The 27,707-nt window shown below is 43.8% G+C and overlaps 1 protein-coding gene across 2 annotated transcripts; it reads left to right on the top strand.

Moving 5' to 3' along the window:
* The first annotated feature begins 528 nt into the window (after window positions 1-528).
* On the top strand, window positions 529-26,713 carry mpped2 (metallophosphoesterase domain containing 2b). Of its 2 annotated transcripts, none has more exons than XM_021575859.2 (7): window positions 529-872; window positions 1,826-2,085; window positions 3,393-3,574; window positions 8,459-8,684; window positions 24,334-24,449; window positions 25,186-25,299; window positions 25,513-26,713. In XM_021575859.2, exons 2-7 carry the CDS (start codon window positions 1,904-1,906, stop codon window positions 25,620-25,622), a joined length of 930 nt encoding a protein of 309 aa, XP_021431534.2. In that variant the 5' UTR covers window positions 529-872; window positions 1,826-1,903; the 3' UTR covers window positions 25,623-26,713. The 2 variants fall into 2 exon arrangements, with proteins under 2 accessions (XP_021431534.2, XP_036814370.1); XM_036958475.1 differs by lacking the exon at window positions 529-872 and adding an exon at window positions 927-1,051.
* Window positions 26,714-27,707: the final 994 nt, after the last annotated feature.

Raw genomic sequence — 27,707 nt, forward strand, 5'->3', positions numbered from 1 at the left:
ATACTGAATGTTATGCACTGTTGTTCATGTATACATTTAAACTAGTTGAAGAATAGTGTTACTTTTTCTTTTCTCCTTTGTTGCTATTGAGATTGAGGATACTGCATGCATTAAGAAGGCAACATGCAGTACAACGGTCATAATAGTTTATTCACAAATGTATAGCCTGTTTTCTTATCATTTCCAAGTGAACATCATTGTTTTAATTTACCCTGATATGTACGACCTTACATTTAACAGTTCAAATGTGTATTTTATTCTGTATAATGTTAATTATTGTCGTATTTTGTATAATACGTTTTAACAATTAAAATATAGTGCAATACAACACCGACTATTTCTTTAAACAGACGTGGAATAATACCCTCAAACTTCTTAGGCAACAAAGTCGTCTATGGCTAAATGAGCCCATTTGTAGGCTATCTAAAAATATAAATCGTTCAAAAATAGCTTGCTTTTAATCCTATTTACAATTCTACTAACAGTTGTCCCAGTGCAGTCGCCTCCTTGGCTCTGAGCTTCTGTAGCCTACTGTGTGCTCTCTGACCCCGGTGGCAGTCCTCTCGCAGACTCGCGCTGCTCCGCTCTCTCGGGCTCCCCCTTCTCTTCTCACATCGAGGCTCCTATCTCGCCCGTTGCCTTTCTGTCGCATTTCCTCAAGAGCCAGCCGAGGGTCTCCCAGGGTCGAAGGTTCTGCCCTGCTAGCCACGACCTCCACCTCTCAAGACCTCCAAGTTGTCTGCGTTATCAATGGGACGGCGTTTTTGACAACATAGACAGAGCTAACCCTGAGAACATATCTACCGGATGAACGGAACTCGCCACCCGTTTGGCAAGAACATCGCTGGGAAAAAATAACGAGGCACAAAGCGGTGGGTTAGGGGTGATTTGTCATTTACGAGCCATTCGGATACAGAGGTTTCCGTCGAGGCTGTAAATGTTGCTGTTCGTAATATTGTAGATGAGAGAGCTTGGTTTATGTTTGTAATTTGTTCTGTAATGCACAATAGGCCTACAATAAATGAGGAAGAACACGATCTTGTAATATCGGGTGAGAGGTTCAATTTAGTCTCTTCTGTGTATTTAGGCTGATTGGTAGAAATGGTGCATATATTTAAAAATCCCCTTTTCCAAATGTTGCAGCGGTGAAACCAAAATTAGAGGGAACATGTTTTTATGTAAAATATCTTACAGTTCAGCTTGTAGATAATCAGCTTGTTACAGTTGACTGATAGTAAATGTCTGTCTGCACTCTGCACCGCTGCTAACCTGCTAATGTTAAATTCGTCTGGGTAGTTTTTATGTTTTAATTTTCAGTTTCCAATGTCTTGAACGAAAGTGGTGTGGTTTAAGTTCACTGTTTTGTCATCTGGCCAATACAGCAACTACAATTCGTTTGGTTACATTGTATCAATTCACTCTGTCACTTTTACATTTGTAAAAAAAAAAATGTAGGCCTGGGTTATTTCAAGCCTTTTGATTGGAACTCAATGCGTACAGTAGTTTGATATTATATATTTCCTACTGACGTTACAGTATTGTTAAAGGTTTAATGTTCAAGCTTGTTTTGTATCCTAACTACTGTAGGTAAAATCTATCAGCACTTCAGAAGACATTAGCGAGAAATATGAAAGTGTATCACCTCTTCTGATATTAGTGGTTGAATAATTCTTAATTCTGGGTGTCTTCCTGATGTTGCTTTTGTACAACACAAGTGGTTCATTTAAAGCTGTCATTTACAGCAACACATTATTTTTAATCATGTCTGCTACACAATTACTGTATTTTGAGGTGTGCTCCTCTCTTTTTGTTTGCGGTGGTACAGATTGTGGCCAGTTGTCCAGAGGGCCGGTGGGTCTGAGTTAGTGAACGGGGCTGTTCTGAATGATGCCAACTCCCTAAAATGGTTCTGGATCCTGGTAAACTAACTGCCCATGTCCCAAGCAGCAGAGCCATGGCTCACAGAAACCCCCCATCTCAGGGCAAGGTGACCATCACTGTGGACGAGTACAGCTCCAACCCCACACAGGCCTTCACCCACTACAACATTAACCAGAGCCGCTTCCAACCACCCCATGTCCACATGTGAGTATCTATCTAGCCGCAGACCTGCACTGTATCTATCTCTTTTTCATCTGATGGGCCATTACAGTGCACAGAGGATTGATTGATTGATGAATGTGTTCAAACAAAAGACTAAATATATGGACATCTGGCCTCATAACATCCACCACCATACCTTCTGTGTGCTCTATTCTCAGCACACATTAGCTTGTCTTGAATAGATGGAGTATGACTTAAACATGTTTGGTTATCCTCAGTGCCCTGTCAAATAACCTACAGTGTGTGAGGTTAAAGTGTGTGAGGTGGAAGCCACCTTTCATGTTATTAATGTAACTGAGGTCAGAGGTGAGGTGGGTTTATAAGCTATTTAACAATGCTCCTTTGACCTCTGGGTCACAGCTCAATTCTAAGTAACTTCCCTATTGACTTCTAATCATTAGGATGTAATGAGTGTTGCTGTGGATGGGATGGGTGGGCCCGGGTTGGTCAGAGTGGGAGGCAGGTGCTCCTGACTGGCTGGCTGGCTGACTGACTGACTGACTGACTGACTGACACACAAAACTAGCTTTTCCAGCAGAGACAAAACAAAGGTGTAAGACAGATGTCGTCTTTATTGAAGTCAGGACTTCTGTTAACCAGTGTTTTTCGTTTAGTCCACGATTAACCTTTTTTTAAATTTCAGTTTTTAAATCACATCTGCGCTCTCTTTGTCTATTTGTCTTAGACCATGGACAGATGTCTCAGTACAACAGCGAGATGGACCTTGTATCAGTTAAATTGTTTATTGAAGCTATAGTAATCAAATCGGATGGAGCATTTTAGAACAGGACAGTGTAGAGTGTAATTAACAGAAGAAGCCAAAGTCAACAGTGATAGAGATATAGGTACACATGGCAAGAGTAATGAAAAACCTCCTGGATTTTGTGATGATTTGCATTAAAACACCTTGGTCGACTCATTCAAACTAGCAGCTTAATCTATAATTTTCCAGCATGATTCCATGCATTGCAGTCGGCCAGCCCTGGCAGCCCAAAATTCCACATGAGTTCACAATCACAGCCTGGCTCCCACAGTCTGGCTCCCAATGACGAGGCAACTGTGAGACTTTATGAGGGACCTGCACTAGCTTAAAGGTTGGACGGCCAATTCCAGTTTGGGATTCCTTAAACATCTTTAGAGAAGGCTGTTTTTTTTTGTAATGTTATTTTATATTGGAGGTTGCTGCATGTGTCACATTGACAACCTAGGTTACATTTTCAAATGCAGGGCTGCTTTAATAATTTGACACAAACTCGTACACTGATTCTGCTGTCCCTCTTCGATGACAGGGTGGAGCCCATTCCCTATGACGCCCCTAAGCCCTCCGGTCATACACGTTTCGTCTGCGTGTCGGACACACACTCCAGGACGGATGGGATCCAGATGCCATACGGGGACGTCCTGCTTCATACTGGGGACTTCACTGAACTGGGCCTACCCTCTGAGGTCAAGAAGTTCAATGACTGGCTAGGTAAAGAGAGTCACACACACTGCTGTTTTTTTGCTCTCAACCCTCAGCATCAGGGACGGACCTTGCCATTCTGCCGCCCTAGGCCAGACCAAAAATGATGTTGAAAAGACGTGTAAAATATGTATTTACCAGATTTTGAAATTAGGTTAAATTTAGGTTCTGAATGAAAGGTGAAAATATGTATTTTATGGACCAAAAATCAATGAATGTCCCTGGACGTTCAAATTAAGACCGGTCTAGACCACCAAATCTGAACCCAAAAGAGATGTCCAAAAGGCATCGGCCCGTGCTTACTGAGGTGTAGCCTACAGTTTTGCCTGAAATAATTTTTTTTAGGAATGCCCATCTATGTGGTCAGCCTACCATTTGTAAAACATTTTTTAAAAGATGTCCGAACAGGACCAAAAAAAGTAGGCCAAAAGACATCGGCGTTTCTCCGTGCTTAATGAGGTGTAGCCTACAGTTTTGCCTGAAATTTAATTTTGTCAGCTGCAATGGTAGGCCCACCATTAAAACAGGCTTTTTAGTCCTGATTCATGTGACTAATCAATTTGGCTACTTAAGCTCTGAATATCAGCTGCCCAACTTTATCAGGAGTTATCGTGAGCCTATTTGCGATTAAAAAAAATGATTTTACCTTTTTTTAACCATTAGGCTACCCTGCCGCAATGTGTTTCCACAGCGGGAAATGCAGAAGTATTTTTTTTTTATCGCTATGCTTGTCCAAAAATGTACAGATACAAGCTTGATGCGGGGGCAGGTAGCCTAGTGGTTAGAGCATTGGACTAGTAATCGAAAGGTTGCAAGTTCGAATCCCCGAGCTGACAAGGTACAAATGTGTCGTTTTGCCCCTGAACAAGGCAGTTGAGCCACTGTTCCTAGGCTGTCATTGAAAATAAGAATTTGTTCTTAACTGACTTGCCTAGTTAAATAAAGGTAAAATGCAACTGATCATGACAATGGGGTGAAACTCCTGGACAACAGTTGATCGTCTATTCCATATTATCCATTTTACTTTGACCTGGCCTGTTTTAAGGATATGTTTGTTAACGTGACAGCACATTTTTTATTTAGGTTAGGCTATTTGATCAGAGAAACCTGCATGATGTAAAAAGTGTCCGTCTCATTACATTGTCATAGATTTTATCTCCATCCTGTAGACTACAGAAAAGGCCCCATACTCTTTCTACTGTATCCTGTATTTGCTACATGATTGATGTTTGATCATTTTTTTGACATAACGTGGAGGAGCACCCTGCCTTTGACAAAGTGGGCACTGTTTATCACAGGGCGGCATCAGTGCTCACCTTAAAAGCCCATTTTGCCACTGGTTGAGATATATTGGTTTTGGGCAGAATTATGTGAGGTTTTATGTGTTGTTGTTGGATGTCTTGGTCAGTTTAGCTCAGAAAATGTCTCCCTCGTCAATCTGCCGTCATAGCCGGTGGCCTAATCCTGCCTTATGAGCGTGCCGGCCGTGCTCAGCATACTGTACAGCAGGGGTGTCAAAGTCAAATGGACGGAGGGCCAAATAAAAAAATCAGCTACAAGACGAGGGCCGGACTGTTCGAATGTTCATTGAAAAATTTTTAAATGACGCATATAGTCTAGTGAACCTAATTGAACCTACTGAAAACCTAACAAATATATTACAATATGATCAGATAAATAAAGCAATATTTTCTTATGGCTCTGTCAGTAATCTTTAATTTTCAACAGACACAAAAGACAAATTTCCTTTATATAAATATCCCCATAACATGAACATTAAATGAAAGAAGCGTGAGATTCAAGGCACCATCAGTAGACTATATTTTCTATTTTAGCAAAAGTGGGCTAAATTTACTTCAAAGAAAAAACAATAATAGCAATTTTCTATCATCCACTCAACTGAAATATTTTTAAAATATAATTGGATTGAAATACAAAAAAATAAAGTGCAAAAATCTATTAATCAAAAACAACACTTTGTTTAAGGAGAAGTAACATGCAGTGAAAACAAATATTAAATTTTAACTTTTAAACTTGAACTGAGTAAAAACTCTAAATATGTGATTGCACAGTAATGTTCACTTGTTTGAGGTTGAGGGTGATACTTGGTGGTGTCCCATCTTTTCCACAAGTTCATCAATGTTCGGGGTAAGGCTCTGAGCTGAAGAAATCCTCAGAATTGAGTGGAGGTGTTCAGCAGTAAGTCGACTTCTGTGTGATGTTTTGTTCAGGTTCATCAAAGAAAACAGTTGTTCACACAGGTATGTGCTGCCAAACATAGACAACGTTTGAGCAGCCTGGATGCGCAGCTGGGGCATTGTGCCGGGGAGGAAACGGGCGAACTCCGCAGCACCCACTGCCGCATATTTTGCCCTCAGTGCATCATTGCATTGGAGGTCAATCAACTCCATTTGGAGGTTTGGTGGTGAGCTTTCCACGGCAACAGCAAATGGGTTACCGAGCAGTTCCAACCTGCTTTTTTGTGCTTCAAAGTCAGCAAATCGGCGTCGAAAGTCAGCGGCAAGCATACCTATTTTATCAGCCAACTGTGTGCTCGGGAACGCACTGGTAGAGAGCTTCTCTTTCATGGTCTGGCAGCTGGGAAAGTGGCTCAAATTTTCTTTCCGCATCTGCGTCTCCCACAGAGTCAGTTTGGTTTTAAATGCCTTCACTGTACTGTACATATCAGAGATGACACGATCCCGACCCTGCAGCTGCAAGTTTATTGCATTCAGATGACTCGTAATGTCACACAGAAAAGCCATTTCACACAGAAACATTTCGTCTCGGAGTTGTGTTGTGTCTTTCCCTTTGCTGTCCAAGAACAGACAAATCTCCTCACGAAGCTCGAAACATCTTTGAAGCACCTTTCCCTGGCTTAGCCATCGCACCTCTGTGTGATAAGGCAAATCACCATGCTCCGTTTCTAACTCCGTCAGAAATGCCTTGAACTGGCGGTGATTCAAACCTTTGGCTCTGATAAAGTTAACTGTGCGCGTGATGATGCTCATTACATGCTCCATTTTCAAGGCTTTACCGCACAACGCTTCCTGGTGTATGATACAATGATAAGCTGTCAGCTCACCTGTCGCGTTTTCCTCTTGCATCTTTTCCCGTATCTTCGCCACCAGTCCGCTCCTGTGTCCACACATCGCAGGTGCTCCGTCGGTTGTCAAACCCACGAGTTTTTCCCAAGGCAGCTCCATCTCATTTACACATCTTGACACCTCTTCATACAAATCATGCCCCGTAGTTGTGCCATGCATAGGACGTAAAGCCAAAAACTCCTCTGTCACGCTTAGGTTGGAGTCCACTCCGCGGATGAAAATTGACAACTGGGCAATGTCAGAAATGTCGGTGCTCTCATCCACAGCCAAGGAATATGCAATAAAATCTTTTCCCTTTTTCACAAGCTGCTCTTTTAGATTGATGGACAACTGGTCTACTCTCTCGGCAATGGTGTTTCTGCTCAGACTCACATTTAAAAAGAGTTGCCTTTTTTCTGGGCAAACTTCGTCACAAACTTTAATCATGCAGTTTTTGATGAAATCCCCCTCCGTAAATGGCCGGGCTGATTTAGCGATCTCTTCTGCCAAAATAAAACTGGCCTTGACAGCAGCCTGGCCTTGTGATTTGGCTTTTTTGAACAGAGCCTGTCGAGATTTGAGGCCTCGTTTTAATTCCTCTGCCTTTTGTAGCCTTTGTTCCATGTCCATATTCTTGTTTTTGTCCGCGTGTTTCGTTTCATAATGTCGTCTCAGATTATACTCTTTCAGTACCGCCACACTTTCTCCACACAGAAGACACACAGGTTTTCCAGCTACCTTCGTGAACATATACTCCGACTCCCACCTTGTTTGAAACCCCCGGTTCTCCATTTTTGATGGGTATCTGAAAGTTAATTTTACTGTGATGCTGACGACTGCTGTGCCAATAAATATTGAAATGAAGCAGCCTACTGCTCGGTGCGTCACCTTTGCATTGTGGGAAATGTAGTATTGGTGCGTGTAAAAGATCTGCGGGCTGCCGGCTTGCTGCGGGCCGGTTCTAATAATAAATCAAGATCATCCCAGGGGCCGTAAAAAACCTTCTTGCGGGCCGGATGTGGCCCGCGGGCCTTGACTCTGACATATGTGCTGTACAGTAACCTCTATCTTGACTAAAAAGGTTATTAGCTGTAAGTTACTATACCAACGGTATTTGGTATCATTTGGACTTCCTTATTTAAGCAAAAACTATTCTCCTCATAAAAAATGTCTGCTTTGACGTTATTTAATATTTACTACTGTAAATTAAACATTTGAAATTAAGAACCGGCAGAAAGGAAGAAGTAACTTTCTTTGAAGGCCGGCCACACATTAAAACACTGCCATCCTCCTCAGTTTCAAATACATTTTAGCATACAGCCCAGAGAAAATTGAGTTGAGCTTTGAATTTGAGCCCTATACAGAGCTGCTGCGGTAATATAAGAGGTAACTGGGACAAAGGACCTCTCTCCAAGAAAGTAAAAAGGTCAAATGAAAAATGGTGAAATTCCCCTTTGTTGACTGAGATGTGCGTTGGCTGGGTAACTAAGGTCTTTATCTGCAGTTATTGCTCTTTTGTAAGAGGGGAGAAAAGTTCACCCTGGTCTGAGGAGGTCAAGAAGCCTTAACCTTTTCATTTGTGGCGTTTTACTTCCATGGACCATTCCCTTAACCTCTCAAAGACAACTTTCTATTCTAGTGAATGAATATTGATTCACCAACTGGGGTATTCCTAGAAACCAGGCTACTGGCCAAAGCTATGTAATGTTTATATTCTGTACATGTCACTTGCCTTATGTTGAACAGTAACAGAAAGCTATCTATCCCATCCATATTCAACATGTCTTCCCTGCTGTCTCTCCTGCAGGGAGTCTACCTTATGAATTCAAGGTGGTGATTGCAGGGAACCATGAACTGACGTTTGACAAGGACTTCATGGCTGAGCTGGTCAAGCAGGATTACTATCGCTTTCCCTCCGTCTCTAAGCTGAGACCAGAGGACTTTGACGATGTTCAGGCCCTTCTCTCTAACTGTACTTACCTGCAGGACTCTGAGGTCACAGTCAAGGGATTCCGCATATACGGGGCACCATGGTAAGTTGCTCTCTTGTCTTTAGATAAGTATCATGACTTATTTACTTGTAGTCGATAGTGTTACGATACAGTGACTATAGAGGCTAATCACTGAGTGACAGACTACTGCATAATATGACCTCATTGACACTGATCACTGTACCTGAGTTTGCCGTGTTGCTCAAATATTCGTTGCTTGCTTATTAAGTCCCTGAATTAGTCTAGTTGAGTTTTTCTTAGTAGTGTGTGTCCATGGTTGATATGAAACACTGCAGACCAAGCCCATGCTGTATACTGCTTCTAAGTTCTACATTCCTTTTTGCTTTCTTCCATTTCCATACCCCATTGAGGGGATTGCCTTGTGTTGTCCTGAGTCCTGACAGGGACTCCATGTCTTTTATTAGACACAGAGTGCGTGAGAGAGAGACGTCTGTGGTTAGTTGGGTGTGGGTCAGTGCCAGCCGTGTCCTCTCCTCCTGTCCTAGACTTGGGGCATGTCCTGACACGCTACAGGCTGCCGTGGAGACAGACATGTACTTACAATGTACTCGGCTCCAAACTGTTATGTCATCACACACCCATATCCTCAGCCAGCCACACCGCTGAGTCTGAGGCCCAGTTAACCCTTCACCCACTGCTTTTCTAGTTTCCCTCCGTACTACGGTGTCACTGCTGAATGATTGATCTCTGTTTGGATGAGGAAGCCACACGGAGGGGTTTCTAAGAGTTTGTCAAGTGAAGAGTTTTGATGTAGGCATGATGCATGTGATAGACATGATCTTTGATAAGTTTTAGAATGCTGTGTCTGCTACATATTTTCTATATTTATTCCTGTGAGACACTTTTTCAAAAGGGGATATTGAGGCTATAGTTACAAAGCGTAACGTAATGTATAGAGCTAACCAAGCTTTATCTCCATTCCTGGTATTTCTTTTGTATTCTCCCTAGTAGGGTGGACAGGGACAGGCAGGCTGGCTAGCTGTACCGAGGCCCTGGGTGTCTGGAGAGGGTCGAGGCCAGAGCAGTGGAATCAGGCGATTGTGTGTCAGCCTGACTGACCCCAGTCTGGCCTCCACAACTCCCTGCTGGCTGACACATACACACCAACCTCCTTTTACTGGCTCTCTCTCCCCCAATCCCAGATCTAATAATGTTCTGTGAACCACACGCCCCCCTCTGCCCGTGTTGTTCTTCATCAGTCGCTGGACGTGTGTTCTGGGAGAAAGAGAGAGGGGTTTAGTCCCAGCTGAATAGGTATGACTACCCTGACAATGACAGTCTGACCAGGTATAGCGTAAAGATGGTGACAGTGAGAGAATTGGTATTTTAGGTCTTCATACCTTAACCTGGCTAAGTCACTATTATATTATATAAGCGTCCTGAGCCCAACTCTCATTCTCAGGGGTTAACCCTCCCGTCTTGAGGTGGGAGCTCTTCAAGCATGATTTAATCATATATTTGCCACTTCAAAGATGCTGGATATCCTGGTGATAAATAAATGTTTCTCACATTGCAGGCAGAGAGGAAAGGGCAACAATGAGGGCAGAAACATAGTGTTTCAGTCAGAGTAGTGCTGAATCAAATTATTATCTTGGAAGGGGAGCAAACCAGCCACCCAGATGCATGATGGGAGGTCTGTGGAAGAGCTCTGGGGTCGTCATTACAGGGGCTATTTTCCAGATCTCCGAGCCTCTCCAGCAGGAAGTGGCTTTTGTTCCGACACATCCTGGTTCTTTTGTTGGAGCGTACGGATCAAACCCTGGGCCTGACCCCCTTTAGGGAATGCACTCCCAGCAGGCCACGGTAACCCTTGTCACCTCAGAGCCTAGTGATCAGAGGTCATTTCCACCACCCGCAAAGAGATCAGCTAGGCTTGACAGACACTGCAGGCCTGCTCTAGGTCTGAGTCAAGACTGACTGACACAGTCTGGATGAATGTTGTAGGGGGGCGGGGGCGGGTGTGATTGTCAAAGCCAGAAATTCAAGACCTTGACCCCTAGATACTTCTGATAGCACTGCAACAGACTTTAGCCAGATAGCATGTCTGTCTGCAGACTTAAGCCTCACATTTACATTAAATGTTCCTTATCTCCTAGTAGAATACTAAAGTTCCTATAAGAACATCCAATAGTCAAAGGTTAATAAATACAAATGGTATAGAGGGAAATAGTCCTATAATTCCTATAATAACTACAACCTAAAACTTCTTACCTGGGAATATTGAAGACTCATGTTAAAAGGAACCACCAGCTTTCATATGTTCTCATGTTCTGAGCAAGGAACTTAAACGTTAGCTTTCTTACATGGCACATATTGCACTTTTACTTTCTTCTCCAACACTTTGTTTTTACATTATTTAAACCAAATTGAACATGTTTCATTATTTAATTGAGGCTAAATTGATTTTATTGATGTAATATATTAAGTTAAAATAAGTGTTAATTCAGTATTGTTGTAATTGTCTGTATCGGTATCGGCGTTGAAAAATCCTAATCGGTCGACCTCTAATACAGTACCATGACCACAGTAGCCATCTCAAATCAAATGTTATGTCACATGCTTGGTAAACAACAGGTGTAGACTAACAGTGAAATGCTTACTTACAGGACCTTCCCTACGATGCAGAGAGACATTAAAAAAAATAATAACATAAGGAATAAATACACAAGGAGCAACGATAAGTTGGCTATATACATAGGGTACCAGTTCCGAGTTGATATGCAGGGGTACGAGGTAATTTAGGTAAATATTTGTATATAGATAGTGGTAGAGTAACTAGGCAACAAGATTCAGTAGATAATTAACAGTAGCAGCAGCATATGTGATGATTCAAAATAGTTATTGAAAAAGGGGTCAATGCAGATAGTCCGGGTAGCTATTTGGTTAACTATTTAGTAGTTTTATGACTTAGGGGTGGAAGCTGTTCTGGGTCCTGTTCCAGACTTGGTGCATCGGTACCACATGCTGTGTGGTAGGAGAGAGAACAGTCTTTGACTTGGGTGGCTGGAGTCTTTGACAATTTTTGGGCCTTCCTCTGACAACACCTGGTATAGAGGTCCTGGATGGCAAGGATCTGGATGTACGGCATGGTTAGCTCAGAGCAGGGAGGGGGTGTTATACTATAGACAGCATGGTTAGCTCGGGGGGGGGGGGGGGGGGGGGGGTGTTATACTATAGACAGCATGGCTAGTTAAGAGCAGGGGGAGGTGTTATACTATAGACAGCATGGTTAGCTCAAAGCAGGGGGAGGTGTTATACTATAGACAGCATGGCTAGTTAAGAGCAGGGGGAGGTGTTATACTATAGACAGCATGGTTAGCTCAGAGCAGGGGGAGGTGTTATACTATAGACAGCATGGTTAGCTCAGAGCGGGGTGGCAGTCTGAGTCTGGCTTTAGAAAATCAAAGACTTCCTCTAATCCTCTTATGGCGCAGACACACACTGGTCATGTGACCTTTTGGGTTTACATTGGATGAGAGCCCGTCAGGCAGAGCCACAAAGAAAGTGTGGATATATGTTGCCATGGAAACCGTAGCAGAGTTGTGTGTGTCACTTCAGTGTGTGTTTGCCATTAAAGCACTTCCACTGTGTGTGTGTGGGTCAGTGAGGACAGCATAGCTCTGAGCCTGCATTTCCCCCAATCTCTCACATGGACACCCATGCTGGGCTGGTAATGTACTTTATTGACTGGGAGACTGGTCTCACTGTCATGTGTAGCTTTGATTTCCTGTCTGTTTGTGTAGCAGATAGACGGGAATGGAAAGCTGCCTGACTAATTGCCAACAGTGTGAGCGCTTAGCCTCAAATAAACCATCTGTTTATGGAAATAAATAAGGCCATATCTGACTGAAATGAGGTTGTAACTCCCAAGGTAAGGGCTCCAGTTTCAGCATTACTTGGTGGAAATTCCTACTATTGCTTCATGTGTGAACCCTCTTTCTAGTCACAACAACTTGGGACTGATCTCAAGTCATAGGCTGAATCACAAATCACTTACTCGGAGGGCCCTCCGAGCGAGAGTGGAGGGTTTGGTTTAGGATTCACCGATACTGTGGCAACCAGTGTCTTGCAACAGTCAGCGCAATATATGTGCATGTTCCTTTCTGTCTAGTCTGTGTGTATTACCTTTGTTTTTTGGTTAGCGGCGGTTTTCTACTCTACTCTACCCTGCTCTACTCTACTCTACTCTGCTCTGCTCTACCCTCTGCTCTACTCTACTGTGCTCTACCCTGCTCTACTCTACCGTGCTCTACCCTGCTCTACTCTACCTTGCCCTACAGGCCCCTGCGAGGCCTTACCTGCTGAGTGCTGACATCCCTGATTGTAAAGTGACCTTTGGCCCGGAGGTGCAAACTGCACGTCAGTGTTAATTAGCTGCTGATGTCGACAGCGCTACACTTCTCAGATCTCTCTGCACTGCCCTGCTCTGGCCCCAGCTCTGACTGACTGCAGTGCAGCGCTGGAGGCTTTCACGCTCACCCAGCATTAGGCAGTCAGGCAGGCCAAACTGGGGCACAGGGAGAGAGGCCAGGCTGCCTGAGGGGGGCAGGCAAGTGGGGGGGGGGGGGGCAGGCAGACAGAAGAGCGGGTCAGACAGACAATAAGCAAAGCCCAGGGAGAGGTAGAGGAGGGGAGAGGTTGAGATTAGGAGTGGGATGAACACCCACAGAGGAGGAGATGCCTGCCCTCTATTCAGGGGATTACCATTTTGGATGAGCTCCAGCCTACCACAAGTCCACAGTGGATTCAGAAGGCTAGGCCTTTTGACCTATCTTTGGCAGGTTGAATAATGGTCAGGGTTTTATCTGGTTTCAATGCCCCCCCCCCCAAAAAAAATCTGCAAAACCTCTTTCATATTAAAAAATAATAATTAACAATCGAGATGATTAAATTGTCAAATGTAATGGCCAAGCCTATCAAATTGCTTATGACACAGTAGTAAATAGCTATAACAACCACTACACCAGTGGTTCTGTCTGTATCAATTCAAGGGGCTTCATTGGTATGGGAAGCATATGTTAACATTGGCAAAGCAGGTGAAGGAAATAATATACAAAAGTGAACTAAACATTAAAAATGAACAGTTAACATTACACTCACAGAAGTTCCAAAATAATAAAGACATTACAAGTGTCATTATGTATACAGTGCCTTGCGAAAGTATTCGGCCCCCTTGAACTTTGCGACCTTTTGCCACATTTCAGGCTTCAAACATAAAGATATAAAACTGTATTTTTTTTGTGAAGAATCAACAACAAGTGGGACACAATCATGAAGTGGAACGACATTTATTGGATATTTCAAACTTTTTTAACAAATCAAAAACTGAAAAATTGGGCGTGCAAAATTATTCAGCCCCTTTACTTTCAGTGCAGCAAACTCTCTCCAGAAGTTCAGTGAGGATCTCTGAATGATCCAATGTTGACCTAAATGACTAATGATGATAAATACAATCCACCTGTGTGTAATCAAGTCTCCGTATAAATGCACCTGCACTGTGATAGTCTCAGAGGTCCGTTTAAAAGCGCAGAGAGCATCATGAAGAACAAGGAACACACCAGGCAGGTCCGAGATACTGTTGTGAAGAAGTTTAAAGCCGGATTTGGATACAAAAAGATTTCCCAAGCTTTAAACATCCCAAGGAGCACTGTGCAAGCGATAATATTGAAATGGAAGGAGTATCAGACCACTGCAAATCTACCAAGACCTGGCCGTCCCTCTAAACTTTCAGCTCATACAAGGAGAAGACTGATCAGAGATGCAGCCAAGAGGCCCATGATCACTCTGGATGAACTGCAGAGATCTACAGCTGAGGTGGGAGACTCTGTCCATAGGACAACAATCAGTCGTATATTGCACAAATCTGGCCTTAATGGAAGAGTGTCAAGAAGAAAGCCATTTCTTAAAGATATCCATAACAAGTGTTGTTTAAAGTTTGCCACAAGGCACCTGGGAGACACACCAAACATGTGGAAGAAGGTGCTCTGGTCAGATGAAACCAAAATTGAACTTTTTGGCAACAATGCAAAACGTTATGTTTGGCGTAAAAGCAACACAGCTCATCACCCTGAACACATCGTCCCCACTGTCAAACATGGTGGTGGCAGCATCATGGTTTGGGCCTGCTTTTCTTCAGCAGGGACAGGGAAGATGGTTAAAATTGATGGGAAGTTGGATGGAGCCAAATACAGGACCATTCTGGAAGAACCTGATGGAGTCTGCAAAAGACCTGAGACTGGGACGGAGATTTGTCTTCCAACAAGACAATGATCCAAAACATAAAGCAAAATCTACAATGGAATGGTTCAAAAATAAACATATCCAGGTGTTAGAATGGCCAAGTCAAAGTCCAGACCTGAATCCAATCGAGAATCTGTGGAAAGAACTGAAAACTGATGTTCACAAATGCTCTCCATCCAACCTCACTGAGCTCGAGCTGTTTTGCAAGGAGGAATGGGAAATAATTTCAGTCTCTCGATGTGCAAAACTGATAGAGACATACCCCAAGCGACTTACAGCTGTAATCGCAGCAAAAGGTGGCGCTACAAAGTATTAACTTAAGGGGGCTGAATAATTTAGCAAGCCCAATTTTTCAGTTTTTGATTTGTTAAAGTGTCCCACTTGTTGTTTATTCTTCACAAAAACATATATTTATATCTTTATGTTTGAAGCCTGCAATGTGGCAAAAGGTCGCAAAGTTCAAGGGGGCCGAATACTTTCGCAAGGCACTGTAGTCAAAGCTTTCCTTAAGTTTGGGTCAGTCATTCTGCCACTCTGTACTCTCTTTTTAGGGCCAAATAGCATTCTAGTTTGCTCAGTTCTTTTGTTAATTCTTTCCAATGTGTCAAGTAATGTTTTTTTTTATGATTTGGTTGGGTCTAATTGTGTTGCTGTCCTGGGGCTCTGTGGGGTCTGTTTGTGAACCAGCTTGCTTAGGGGACTCTTCTCCAGGTTCATCTCTCTGTAGGTGATGGCTTTGTTAAGGAAGGTTTGGGAATCACTTCCTTTTAGGTGGTTGTATAATTTAACGTCTCTTTTCTGGATTTTGATAATTATCGGGTGTCGGACCTTTAACCTTTATTTAACTAGGCAAGTCAGTTAAGAACAAATTCTTATTTTCAATGACGGCCTAGGAACAGTGTGTTAACTGCCTTGTTCAGGGGCAGAACGACAGATTTGTGCCTTGTCAGCTGGGGGATTCAAAATTACAACCTTTCGGTTACTAGCCCAATGCTCTAACAACTAGGCTACACTGCCGCCCATTTGTGGAAGTAACCTGTGGTGCTGATGTTTAGGCCAATGTATGTATAGTTTTTTGTGTGCTCTAGGGCAACGGTGTCTAGATGGAATTTGTATTTGTGGTCCTGGCGACTGGACCTTTTTTGGAACACCATTATTTTGGTCTTACTGAGATTTACTGTCAGGGCCCAGGTCTGGCAGAAGATCTAGGTGCTGCTGTAGGCCCTCCTTGGTTGGTGACAGAAACACCAGATCATCAGCAAACAGTAGACATTTGACTTCAGATTCTAGTAGGGTGAGGCCGGGTCCTGAAGACTGTTCCAGTGCCCTCGCCAATTCGATGATATATATGTTGAAGAGGGTGCATCTCTGTCTTACCCCACAGCCCTGTGGGAAGGAATGTGTTTTTTGCCTATTTTAACCGCACACTTGTTGCCTGTGTACATGGATTTTATAATGTCATATGTTTTACCCCCAACACCACTTTCCATCAATTTGTATAGCAGACCCTCATGCCAAATTGAATCGAAGGCTTTTTTGAAATCAACAAAGCATGAGAAGACTTTGCCTTTGTTTTGGTTTGTTTGTTTGTCAATTATGGTGTGCAGGGTGAATACGTGGTCTGTCGTACAATCATTTGGTAAAAAGCCAATTTGACATTTGCTCAGTACATTGTTTTCACTGAGGAAATGTACGAGTCTACTGTTAATGATAATGCAGAGGATTTTCCCAAGGTTGCTGTTGATGCATATTCAAATTGGTCTCCACTTTTGTGGATTGGGGTGATCAGTCAGTCCTTGGTTCCAAATATTTGGGAAGATGCCAGAGCTAAGGATGATGTTATATTTTATCATTTCATTGAGGATACCATCAACACCACAGGCCTTTTTGGGTTGGAGGGTTTTTATTTTGTCCTGTAGTTCATTCAAGGTAATTGGAGAATCCAGTGGGTTCTGATAGTCTTTAATAGTTGATTCTAAAATTTGTATTTGATCATGTATATGTTTTTGCTGTTTGTTCTTTACGAGCCAAAAAGATTGGAGAAGTGATTTACCCATACATCTGGATTGATAATTCTTTGTTTTGTTGTTAATGTTTTACAATTTTCCCAGAAGTGATTGGAGTCTATGGATTCTTCAGTTTCATTGAGCTGATTTCTGATGTGCTGTTCCTTCTTTGCCCGTAGTGTATTTCTGTATTGTTTTAGTGATTCACCATAGTGAAGGCGTAGACTTTAGTTTTTAGGTTTTCTGGGTCTCTATGTTTTTGGTTGGATAGGTTTCTCACTTTCTTTTAGGTTTTTGCATTCTTCTTCAAACCATTTGTCATTATTTATCGGTTTTCTATTTGAAATTTTTTGATTTGATAGGGAAGCTGAGAGGTCAAATATACTGTTAAGATTTTCTACTGCCACTTTTACACCTTCAATATCACAGTGGAACATTTTGTCCAGGAAGTTGTCTAAAATGGATTGAATTTGTTGTGCTTAATTGTTTTTTTTTTGGTAGGTTTCCACACTACAGCCCTTCCATCTATAGCATTTCTTAATATTACTCAGTTCCTTTTGGATTTTTGTCTATATCACTTTTGTCAGGTAAAAATCCCACTGCTTACACCAGTTTCCGTGAGCCTGCCCTCCTCAGTCCATGTATGTGTCAGTTGGGGTAAGAGGCCTCGCTATTACCCAACCACATCCAACACCCAGGAGCCAGCAAGAGCTTGTTACCCCAACATCATCATCATCCATACAGCTTATTACAGGACATCACAAGTGCTTTAATGAGCCTCCGTCTAGCACCACAATGTAATGACCTGTGAAATAACCAACCAGAGTGATGCCCTTTACCAATATTAAGTGACTCGTTTGACTAACCAGACTCATCCAGATCTATCTCTGGAGAAAAGACCCTGGATGAGATGAGTGTGAACTGTGTATAGCAGAGATCATCAACTAGATTCAGACGCGGGCCAAGTTTTTTTTTTTTTTTTGAGTGCATGGTCAAGAGGACAGAACATAATTACAAACAATTTGTAGACTGCAAATTGATGGCAAGAAGCCAAATATATATGATGTTTGACTAAAGCAAAATCATTGCAAATCTTGCCTACATAATTTACAGGTGTCCAACAATGAAATAGAAAAAACTCTGGGGCCAAATGAAACCACTGCCCCGCGGGCCGCCAGTTGGGGAACCCTGGTGTATAGCCTACTGATGATCACTGCCAGGCTGGAATGAAGGAAGGAACCCTGGTGTATAGCCTACTGATGATCACTCCCAGGCTGGAATGAAGGAAGGAACCCTGGTGTATAGCCTACTGATGATCACTGCCAGGCTGGAATGAAGGAAGGAACCCTGGTGTATAGCCTACTGATGATCACTGCCAGACTGGAATGAAGGAAGGAACCCTGGTGTATAGCCAGCCTACTGATGATCACTGCCAGGCTGGAATGAAGGAAGGAACCCTGGTGTATAGCCTACTGATGATCACTCCCAGGCTGGAATGAAGGAAGGAACCCTGGTGTATAGCCTACTGATGATCACTGCCAGGCTGGAATGAAGGAAGGAACCCTGGTGTATAGCCTACTGATGATCACTCCCAGGCTGGAATGAAGGAAGGAAAACTGATCATGACACTGAGGATGGTGCTTTTGAATAGCAGCTTCTCAGTAGTGTTGAATGGGTGATTGGACCAGTGCAGTGTCACAACAAGCCTGCCTGAGTACATGGCACGGTGACGTTTAAGGTGACTCGTGTCTGCCAGAAGCTAGGACATCTGTCCAGGCCAGGGCACAGCAGAATGCAGCATTTGCAACATTTGTGACTGAGTACACATGTTTCCTAGGTAGTGTAGCAGCCCATGGGATTACAGATAGACTAGACAGACGGTAATTCCCCAGGCCCTTCTTTTCCCTCTCAGTACTACCTCTGCTGCAGCTGAGTTGTTCAACATTACAGCCAGACATAGCCATATGCCCTTCTTTTGTAGTCTAGTGCTAGTACAACCCCCACATAGTCCTGACTGAGGTGATTCATATTTGAAGATTCCAGTAGCCCTTTTAGATTGGAGAAAGTTGAGGTACTCGCAGGGCAGTGCATTAGAGTAGCTGACCTGGCCGCTTTCATAAATAACCTGAAGCTAGGGGTGCGGTCGGTGCACTGTTTTAGAGTTAAAAAGGTCTGGGCACTGTCTGAGCCATGTCTGCATTCTGTATCAGGTTCAGCTGACAGGTCACCAAGCTCAAGTGCTGATATAGCTCAAATCAAACAGATGACTTGCTGGCTTGTTGTGTACATTGGACAGGGTTGCCATATTGAATAAGAGGACCTTGTCAGAGCTTAGCTTGTGTGTGTTGTGTGCACACGTACAGGTGTGTGTGTTTGTGTAATGACAGAGAGAGAGGTGATGATCATATAGCAGCAGGTCCAGACAGTGGCTGTTATTTCAGGGCTTTAATGTCTGCTGCCTGCCTGCTACGGGGGTCAGGGTGGGAGTCAGCCAGCAGAAACGTTAGCCTAGCAATGGTGAAAGATTGCACCCCTGTGTATAACCCAACACGCTGCGTGCTAAAGCAGGCACTGGGCTTTATTTACTCTGCTATCAATCACAATTCAAGCTGCCACTGGCCTCTTAAATAAGAGGTCCAGGCACGCAGATTAGGACCCAGAAATATTTCAGGGTTCGATACTGTGACCAAGACTGTTTGACTTGGCAGTGCGACACATTTTTTGTTTATCATTGTTTATTCAAACAGTAATGTTTAATTGACCAAAAATGAACCAACTTTCTGAAGAGGAAAAACGGCAGAGGAATACCCCTGTGTGTGTGTGCAGTGCCCGTGCAATTTGCGTAGCCGTTAGCGATGTTACTGATAGCCTAATCCTATTTGGGTATATGGAAATGCAAGTAGCCTGTGCCTACCTGGAAAAACCATCATTATTTGCATCAATCCAGTGGCCATTTGTAGAGCCCAACTAATATAGGATTTTTAGGTCCGATACTGATTTTAGGGATGCAAACTCCACTGATCACCAATATATCTGACGATATGTGACCGACCTCCTTGATTCTGACTTATGTAGCAAATTTTGAGAAACAGACACCTCAAGTCCTCAACTGGCAGCTTCATTAAATAGTACACGCAAAACATCAGTCTCAACATCAACAGTGAAGAGGCGACTCCGGGATGCTGGTCTTCTAGGCAGAGTTGCAAAGAAAAAGCCATATATCAGACTGGCCAATAAAAAGAAAAGATTAAGATGGGCAAAATAACACCGACTGGACAGAGGAACTCTGCCTAGAAGGCCAGCATCTCGGTGTCGCCTCTTCACTGTTGTCGTTGAGACTGGTGTTTTGCGGGTACTATTAATTAAGCTGCCAGTTGAGGACTTGTGAGGCGTCTGTTTCTCAAACTAGACACTAGTGTACTTGTCCTCTTGCTCAGTTGTGCACCGGGGCCTCCCACTCTTTCTATTCTGGTTAGAGCCAGTTTGAAGGAAGTAGCACACAGATGAGATATTCAGTTTCTTGGCAATTTCATGCATGGAATAGCCTTCATTTCTCAGAACAAGAATAGTGTTTCACTGTACGTGTTTCAGAAGAAGGTTCTTTGTTTCTGGACATTTTGAGCCTGTAATCGAACCCACAAATGCTGATGCTTCAGTTACTCAACTAGTCTAAAGAAAGCTAGTTGTATTGCTTGTTTAATCAGCACAGCAGCTCATTTTTAATATCGGTCAACCGATTTATCGGTCGGGCTCTTGCCATTTGTTTTGAAAACACCACCACAATTGCTCTACAAACACAGGTAGCACTCCATAAACTAAGCTTTCCCTAAAGTAGCCTAAATTGAATTAAATTGCCAAAATGGTATACCCTAATTAGCCTATTCCTGTCTATACAGAAGTAAATAAAATAATTCATAATAGGCTACTACACCAGAAAGCATGATTTGGTCACAGAGGATCATTAGCTTTAAAAAATATGTTTTAAATCACAATGCCTACAGTCAGAAGGGCCCACAATTTGGGCGGCGCACGTGGCAAATACCACATGATTGTTGAGTTGTGACTGTCAGTGAAAAGTAGAGGTCCTTCCGGGCATATCACAATAGTTCATCATAGTTTGGAAAGCAAATGGCAATATCTGTTAAGAGAAGACGAGGAGATGAGGGAAAAAATGATTTCATCAATTTTAGAATAAGGCTGTAACCTACCAAAATGTGGAAAAAGTTCAGGGGTCTGAATACTTTCTGATGGCTCTGTATATGGATCAGACAACGTCGTTTTTATGGATCTGTTTGTCAGTGTCAGCACAGAAGAGTAGGCTACCCTGTAATTGTTGTCATAAAAGTTAGTGTAGAACCCTGGGTTAGATTTTTTTATCTGCCCCAATCAGGGCAGACAGTGGAGTCCAGACTTCCACATCCTGATGGATCATTCCCCTGCAGGAGATCACAGCAGTAGTCAATCAGTTAGCCTAGTGATGACAGCCAGGGTGGGAGAAGACACAGCTTGTGTCTACGTGGTCAAGCTAACCACAATCTCCTACCCACAATATTCCCCCTCCTGCTCCCTCTTATCCTCCACCCTGCTCCCACTTTCCCTGCTCCCCCCCCTACTCCATCTTCTCCTCCCCCCTCCCACTCCCTTTTCTCCTGCTCCCTCTTCTCCCCCCCTTCTCCTCCCCCCTCCCACTCCCTCTTCTCCTGCTCTTCTCCCCCTGCTCCCTCTTCTCCCCCCTTCGCTCCCTCTTCTCCCCCCCTTCTCCTCCCCCCTCCCACTCCCTCTTCTCCTGCTCTTCTCCCCCTGCTCCCTCTTCTCCCCCCCTTCGCTCCCTCTTCTCCCCCCCTTCTCCTGCTCCCTCTCCTCCCCGCCCCCTCCTAATCCCACTTTTTTATGCTCCCTCTTCCCCCCCTCCTGCTCCCACTTTTCCTACTCCCCCCCCCCCCCTCTCCTGCTCCATCTTCTCCCCCCCTCCTGCTCCTTCTGCTCCTACTCCCCCCTCTCCTGCTCCCTCTTCTCCTACTCCCCCTCCCTCACAGCATGGGAAGATAATAGCGCCCTCGGGTCCTGGGGAGCATGCCCCTCCCCCTTTCCTCCCCCCACCACATCCTGGCTATTACTGGCTTCCATATTGAGCAGCACAGCTCATTGTTCATATCTCGTCTATGTCTGCTCTGCTGGGTTGGAGAGCGACGAGAGACATCGGGGAAACGCAGGATTTATCTACCCGCTGGTGTCAGCAGTGGGATCCAGGTCTAACACAGAACAGATCTGCTTTGAATCACAGGGTTGGAGAAGGCAGTGTAGCCCAGCCTGGAGGAAAATACACTACATCACCAAAAGCATGTGGACACCACCTGCTAGTCGAACATCTCATTCCAAAATCATGGGCATTGATATGGAATTGGTTTCCCCTCTTTAGCTGCTATAACAGCCTCCACTCTTCCGGGAAGGCTTTCCACTAGATGTTGGAACATTGTTGCGGGGACTTGCTTCCATTCAGCCACAAGACCATTAGTGAGGTCGGACATTGATGTTGGACGATTAGGCCTGGCTCACTGTAGTGTTAAGATTTCCCTTCACTGGAACTAAGGGGTCTTGCCCAAACCATGAAAAACAGCCACGGACCATTATTCGTCATGATTCATCACTCCAGAGAACGTGTTTCCACTGCTCCAGAGTCCAATGGTGGTGAGCTTTACAGCACTCCAGCCGATGCTGGGCATTGCACATGGTGTTCTTAGGATTGTGTACGGCTGCTCGGCCATGGAAACCCATTTCATTAAGCTCACAACAAACAGTTCTTGTGATGACGTTGCTTCCAGAGGCAGTTTGGAACTCCGTAGTGAGTGTTGCAACCAAGGACAGACGGTTTATTTCTGCGCACTTCAGCACTTGGGGATCTCATTCTATGAGTTTGTGTGGCCTACCACTTCGCGGCTCAGCCGTTGTTGCTCCTAGACGTTTCCACTTCACAATAACAGCACTTATAGTTGTTTGGGGCAGCTCCAACAGGGCAGACATTTGAAGAGCTGGCTTGGTGAAAGGTGGCATCCTATGGCGGTGCCACTTTGAAAGACTGAGCTCTTCAGTAAAGCCATTCTACTGCCAATGTTTGTCTATGGAGATTGCATGGCTGTGTGCTCAATTTTATATACCTGTCAGCAACGGGTGGGGCTGTAATAGCCGAATCCACATATTTGAAAGGGTATCCACATGCTTTTGTGTGTATATATAGTGTTTAAAGGTGCAGTCAATATGAAGGGGCTGTTTGTGAGCTACTCCGTGCATGGCGGTGTCAGACCCTTGCTACCGCACAGTGGGGGCTGTATCAGAAATGCTGATACTGTATGTAACACAAGACCATCAAAATCTTCATGCACATTTGAAATGAACTTGGCAATAGTGGCATGGTATGAGTTCTGTTTTCATCTTGATTAAAGCTATACAATAGGAAATCAGACAGTGTGTGAGTCTCAAACTTGGCCCAGAGCCTCACCTGCACTGGAATGGCTCTTGGAGTGAAATACATAGTTGATCTGAAGGGAAGTATCAATCGGCAGTGTTTGTATGTGGTTAATAATGTCCCCCTAGGCAGCAGCAGCCCTGTGTTGAACCCTCCAGAGAGATCTCCCCCATGCATCACGGTGTAGCCTAGACTGTTCAGACAGGTTGATGAATGCACTGCGGGCCATATCAGTCATATAACCGCAGCTATCAGCGTTCATTTAGTCCAGACCAAATAGCTTCCACTTCAACCCCTCCCTCCTCCCCCCATCTCCCCAACCTCTTCCAGTTAGCTCTGGCCAGAATTAGCCGTGACCTTGGCCTGACGTGTGCCTTTCTGTCTGCCCATTATGGCCGGGACAATCTCTTTACCTCCATGTGCCCCGGCTGTCGGTAAATAAAGGCAGTAGTCAGACAGGACAGTGCTGCCCATACTGCTGTGTGAGGAGTGTCAGGAGGCCAGGGTCCCAGGGGAGACATGAAACTCTTATTAACATGCTTCTTCTCATTGGTGCTGACAGCTTAATCCATTTCCAGTGTTTGGATGACCTCTGTTATGCTGTGGCACGGGCAGAATGAATGTCCTAGTCGTATGATAACCCTCTATCTGCCTCAATGGCTGGCTGTCTCCTGTCCCCCCCACTCCCCGGGCGCTCTGCCTCCCCGCTCGCGCTCTCCCTCTCTCTCCCCCTCGCGCTCCTTGTCTCCCCCCTGGGCACTCTGCCTCCCCGCTCGCGCTCTCCCTCTCTCTCCCCCTCGCGCTCCTTGTCTCCCCCCCTGGGCACTCTGCCTCCCTGCTCTCCCTCTCTCTCCCCCCCTCACTCTCTGCCCCCCCTCTCCCCCCTAGATCTGTCTCTTGTGTGCAGGTGTGTGTGATGTATATTTCTTTATATAACTGTTTCTACTGTGTGTTCCTACAGGACACCGTGGTTTAATGGCTGGGGTTTTAACCTTCCCCGCGGCCAGTCTCTATTGGATAAGTGGAATCAGGTTCCAGAGGGCATAGATGTTCTCATGACCCACGGACCTCCCCTCGGTGAGTTGACTTCATAGAACCCCAAAACACCCCATTCTACAGCCTTTCCCAAAGACTGCTAAAACAGCTTGCACTTATGAATTTGCCAGTATAGTTACTGTCACTCATTCATTGAACTACTGGAAGAAATGGAAGCAGAGATAGGGCGACATTTTTCTTATGTTAAAATGAGCAACAAACTACAAAGACTGTTCAATGACGAGTTTGGTATTTTTCGTCTGTTTAAAATGGTGTGTCGGTGTAGCTGAGGAATGGGAGAGTAACATCAGGTCCAACTGAACAGGTTTTCTTTGTGACCATCAACAAATTCTAATTAATTTACAGCACTGAGATCACCTATATGATCCATTCAAACATTCACAGCACATATAACGGTAATACCGCATCATTGTTTTATAGTGTAATTCGGCTTCTCCAGCACGCCTTCATTACATTAAATCATTGAGATTAGTTATTCAAATATTCCATCCATTTACTCTCGCAGAGAGTTTCACTTCCTGATAAAGTGCTTGAGGATAATGGCAAACTTCACAGATTGTGTCTAAAACTTTGCGTTTATCTGTGCATTTATACAAAAACGTTAAGATATGGAAACTGTCGCCCTTAGTTTGTCTGACCTGTCTCACTATGTTATGAATTAAAATGCTAATGTTCAATTTATTTCCGTTATGTTCATTTGTCTTTTGCAAAGGTTAATCAAGTGTGTTAATCAGTCTATTGTTGTGGTTTGGGACAGGTTTCCGGGACTGGGTTCCCAAGGAGCTGCAGAGAGTGGGCTGTGTGGAGCTGCTGAACACAGTACAGCAGAGGGTCCGACCCAAGCTCCACGCCTTTGGGGGCATCCATGAGGGTGAGAGTTCTGTGCTCTGACCTCCATGGTCCTGGTTCTATAAAGGACTGAACATACATGTTAGGAAGTCGTCAGATTTCAGGCAAAACGCTTCTTAACATGGATACTGTTCTAAAGAATGGCAGTTAATCCTGAATCAGTTGGGGATAACCCGTGTCTGTTATTGTCTCTGTTTTGACTCTGGTGTCTAATATCTTTGTCCTCTGTCTGCAGGGTACGGCATTATGACGGATGGATGCACAACTTTCATCAACTCCTCCACCTGTACAGCCAGTTTCCAGCCCACAAACCCCCCCATCGTATTTGACCTGCCCAATGCATAGAGAATCGTAAAATAAACCAGCATTTTTTAAATTCAGTTGTACGAAATGCTAATCTTCAAGATATTTGTCTTTTGTAAACTGCTTGTAAAAATGCATGAAAATCGTATTCTGGTAATGAAATGATCTTTGTAAAATATTCCATATTTTCCATTCGTTTGCATTTGCTGAAGTGGCTGGTTTTCTGTATCGTTGTTTTTTTTGTTTCCTCTATGAAGATGGATAAGCGCCTTGCCTCACAGGCAAGTACACTGCCTGACCGTAACAGGACTCTTTACATAAGCAATACTTGACCTCATGATGATGATTGAACATGCATTTGGCATTGTAACTTAAGTTATTTGGTCTCTGTTAAAGGCCTGTGTATTGTTAAAAATGAAGCCTTTGAAATGAAATTGTATGTTGACATTTGTATGAAATTGGTCCAATTATTCTATACCCAGTATAGATGAATCTCTTGTGCTCTCACACTTGTTTAGGAGCTTTGTGTACTGGTGCATCATCTCCCTTGATCTGTGGCGCAACGTTTTGGAATGTTCAGAGAGAAATATGCTATGTGGACCTATCTGCAACGTTCAATCACATTTGGCTACTGAACTTGGCCGTGTTTTTCTCTAGTCAAGGTCATTGATTGACTGGCCAGTCTTGTGGTACCGTTTGACATCAAACCGTTCATTCCCATCTTATGAATAATCAGCTGTAAAGAACACTTTCACTTGATGTTAATTGAAAACAGATGCTGCATATTCTCAAATGACCCCATCTTCCATGGAGTACATGTGAGCCGGTGCTTGTGTGAGTTTTCAACATGCCCGAATCAGGCATTTTCATCTCACTTTAAGATTTGTATCGATATTCAACAGCTGTAAAATATTTGGGATGCCCTCTAAAGTACAATTTTGCTAATTGTTTTGTTTTTTTTTCTGATTTTTGCACTGTGTGAAAATGCTATCTTGCTAGCACAAAACAAGTTGCCAACGGTAGTCTTCTGTCATTGTAAATGCCTGTTTAGTTTCCTGGTTTATGAACCTTTTTTAACTTGATGAATTTAGTTGCCTTTATATGCAAATAAAATTGCAAGATTTTTACCTGTTGAATAGCTATAAATTGTTTTGTATTTGACCTTAGTGAATTCTTCATATCATCAATAAGTCTTATTTGCCAAATGACCCTTCTAAAACCTTTACCACTTGTCTGGGAAATGACAAATAGTCCCTAATACTGTACACCAGGGGTGTCAAACTCATTCCACAGAGGGCCTAGTGTCTGCAGGCTGGTTTTCAGTTAAGCCCTAGACAACGAGGTGTTGGGAGTTTCTTACTAATTAGTGATCATAATTCAGCAATCAAGTACAAGGGAGGAGCAAAAAACCTGCAGACACTCTGCTCTCCGTAGAATGAGTTTGACACGTGTCCTGTACATTGTCCTCACGTTGTTACTGTAGAAGTGGTCATGCACACTAAGGAAAGTACAGTACATAATAATAATATAATCCCTTGGATAGAGGTAAAGGTATATGTCACCCCCACCGGTCTTCCCTGGGCCAGACTGATTAACTCATTAATTATCCCCTGACTGAGGTGCTCTTGATACGGGTGACTGTGGCCCTATGCTGTCCTGGCAGCCTATTGATTGGAGAGACTTGTCAGGCTGGCCTTGGTCCTGGCCCTGATGAATGTCATATCGATTCTCCCCCGTTCGTAGACACCCAGTAGTTGGTCGCTAACACACCGGTCACCGGCTACTTTCTGAAGTTAGTCTTTCTGGTGTTTCCTCTCTCACTATTACAGGAATACTGTAACTTACCACTCATCACTGTGGATATGTTTTAATGTTGTTGAAACCAGCTGGACATCTCAAGTCCATTTATTTTCATTAGTGGTGACTCCAGGCGACCCATCTCTAGTAAGCCTAGACCTAAGTGCTCTTGGCATTGTCAAAGAGATTATATCACAGTTACTATAGGAGTAATATAGAGTACTTTGACTACACAAGGGGTTCTCAAACGTTTTGGGGCCGGGACCCTTTTTGTGTTAGCAAATTCATCAGGGACTCCCCTCATAATCAGAACACAACTCGAGTGTGATA

Source organism: Oncorhynchus mykiss, chromosome 2 (genome assembly GCF_013265735.2).
Source record: "Oncorhynchus mykiss isolate Arlee chromosome 2, USDA_OmykA_1.1, whole genome shotgun sequence".
Lineage (NCBI taxonomy): Eukaryota > Metazoa > Chordata > Actinopteri > Salmoniformes > Salmonidae > Oncorhynchus > Oncorhynchus mykiss.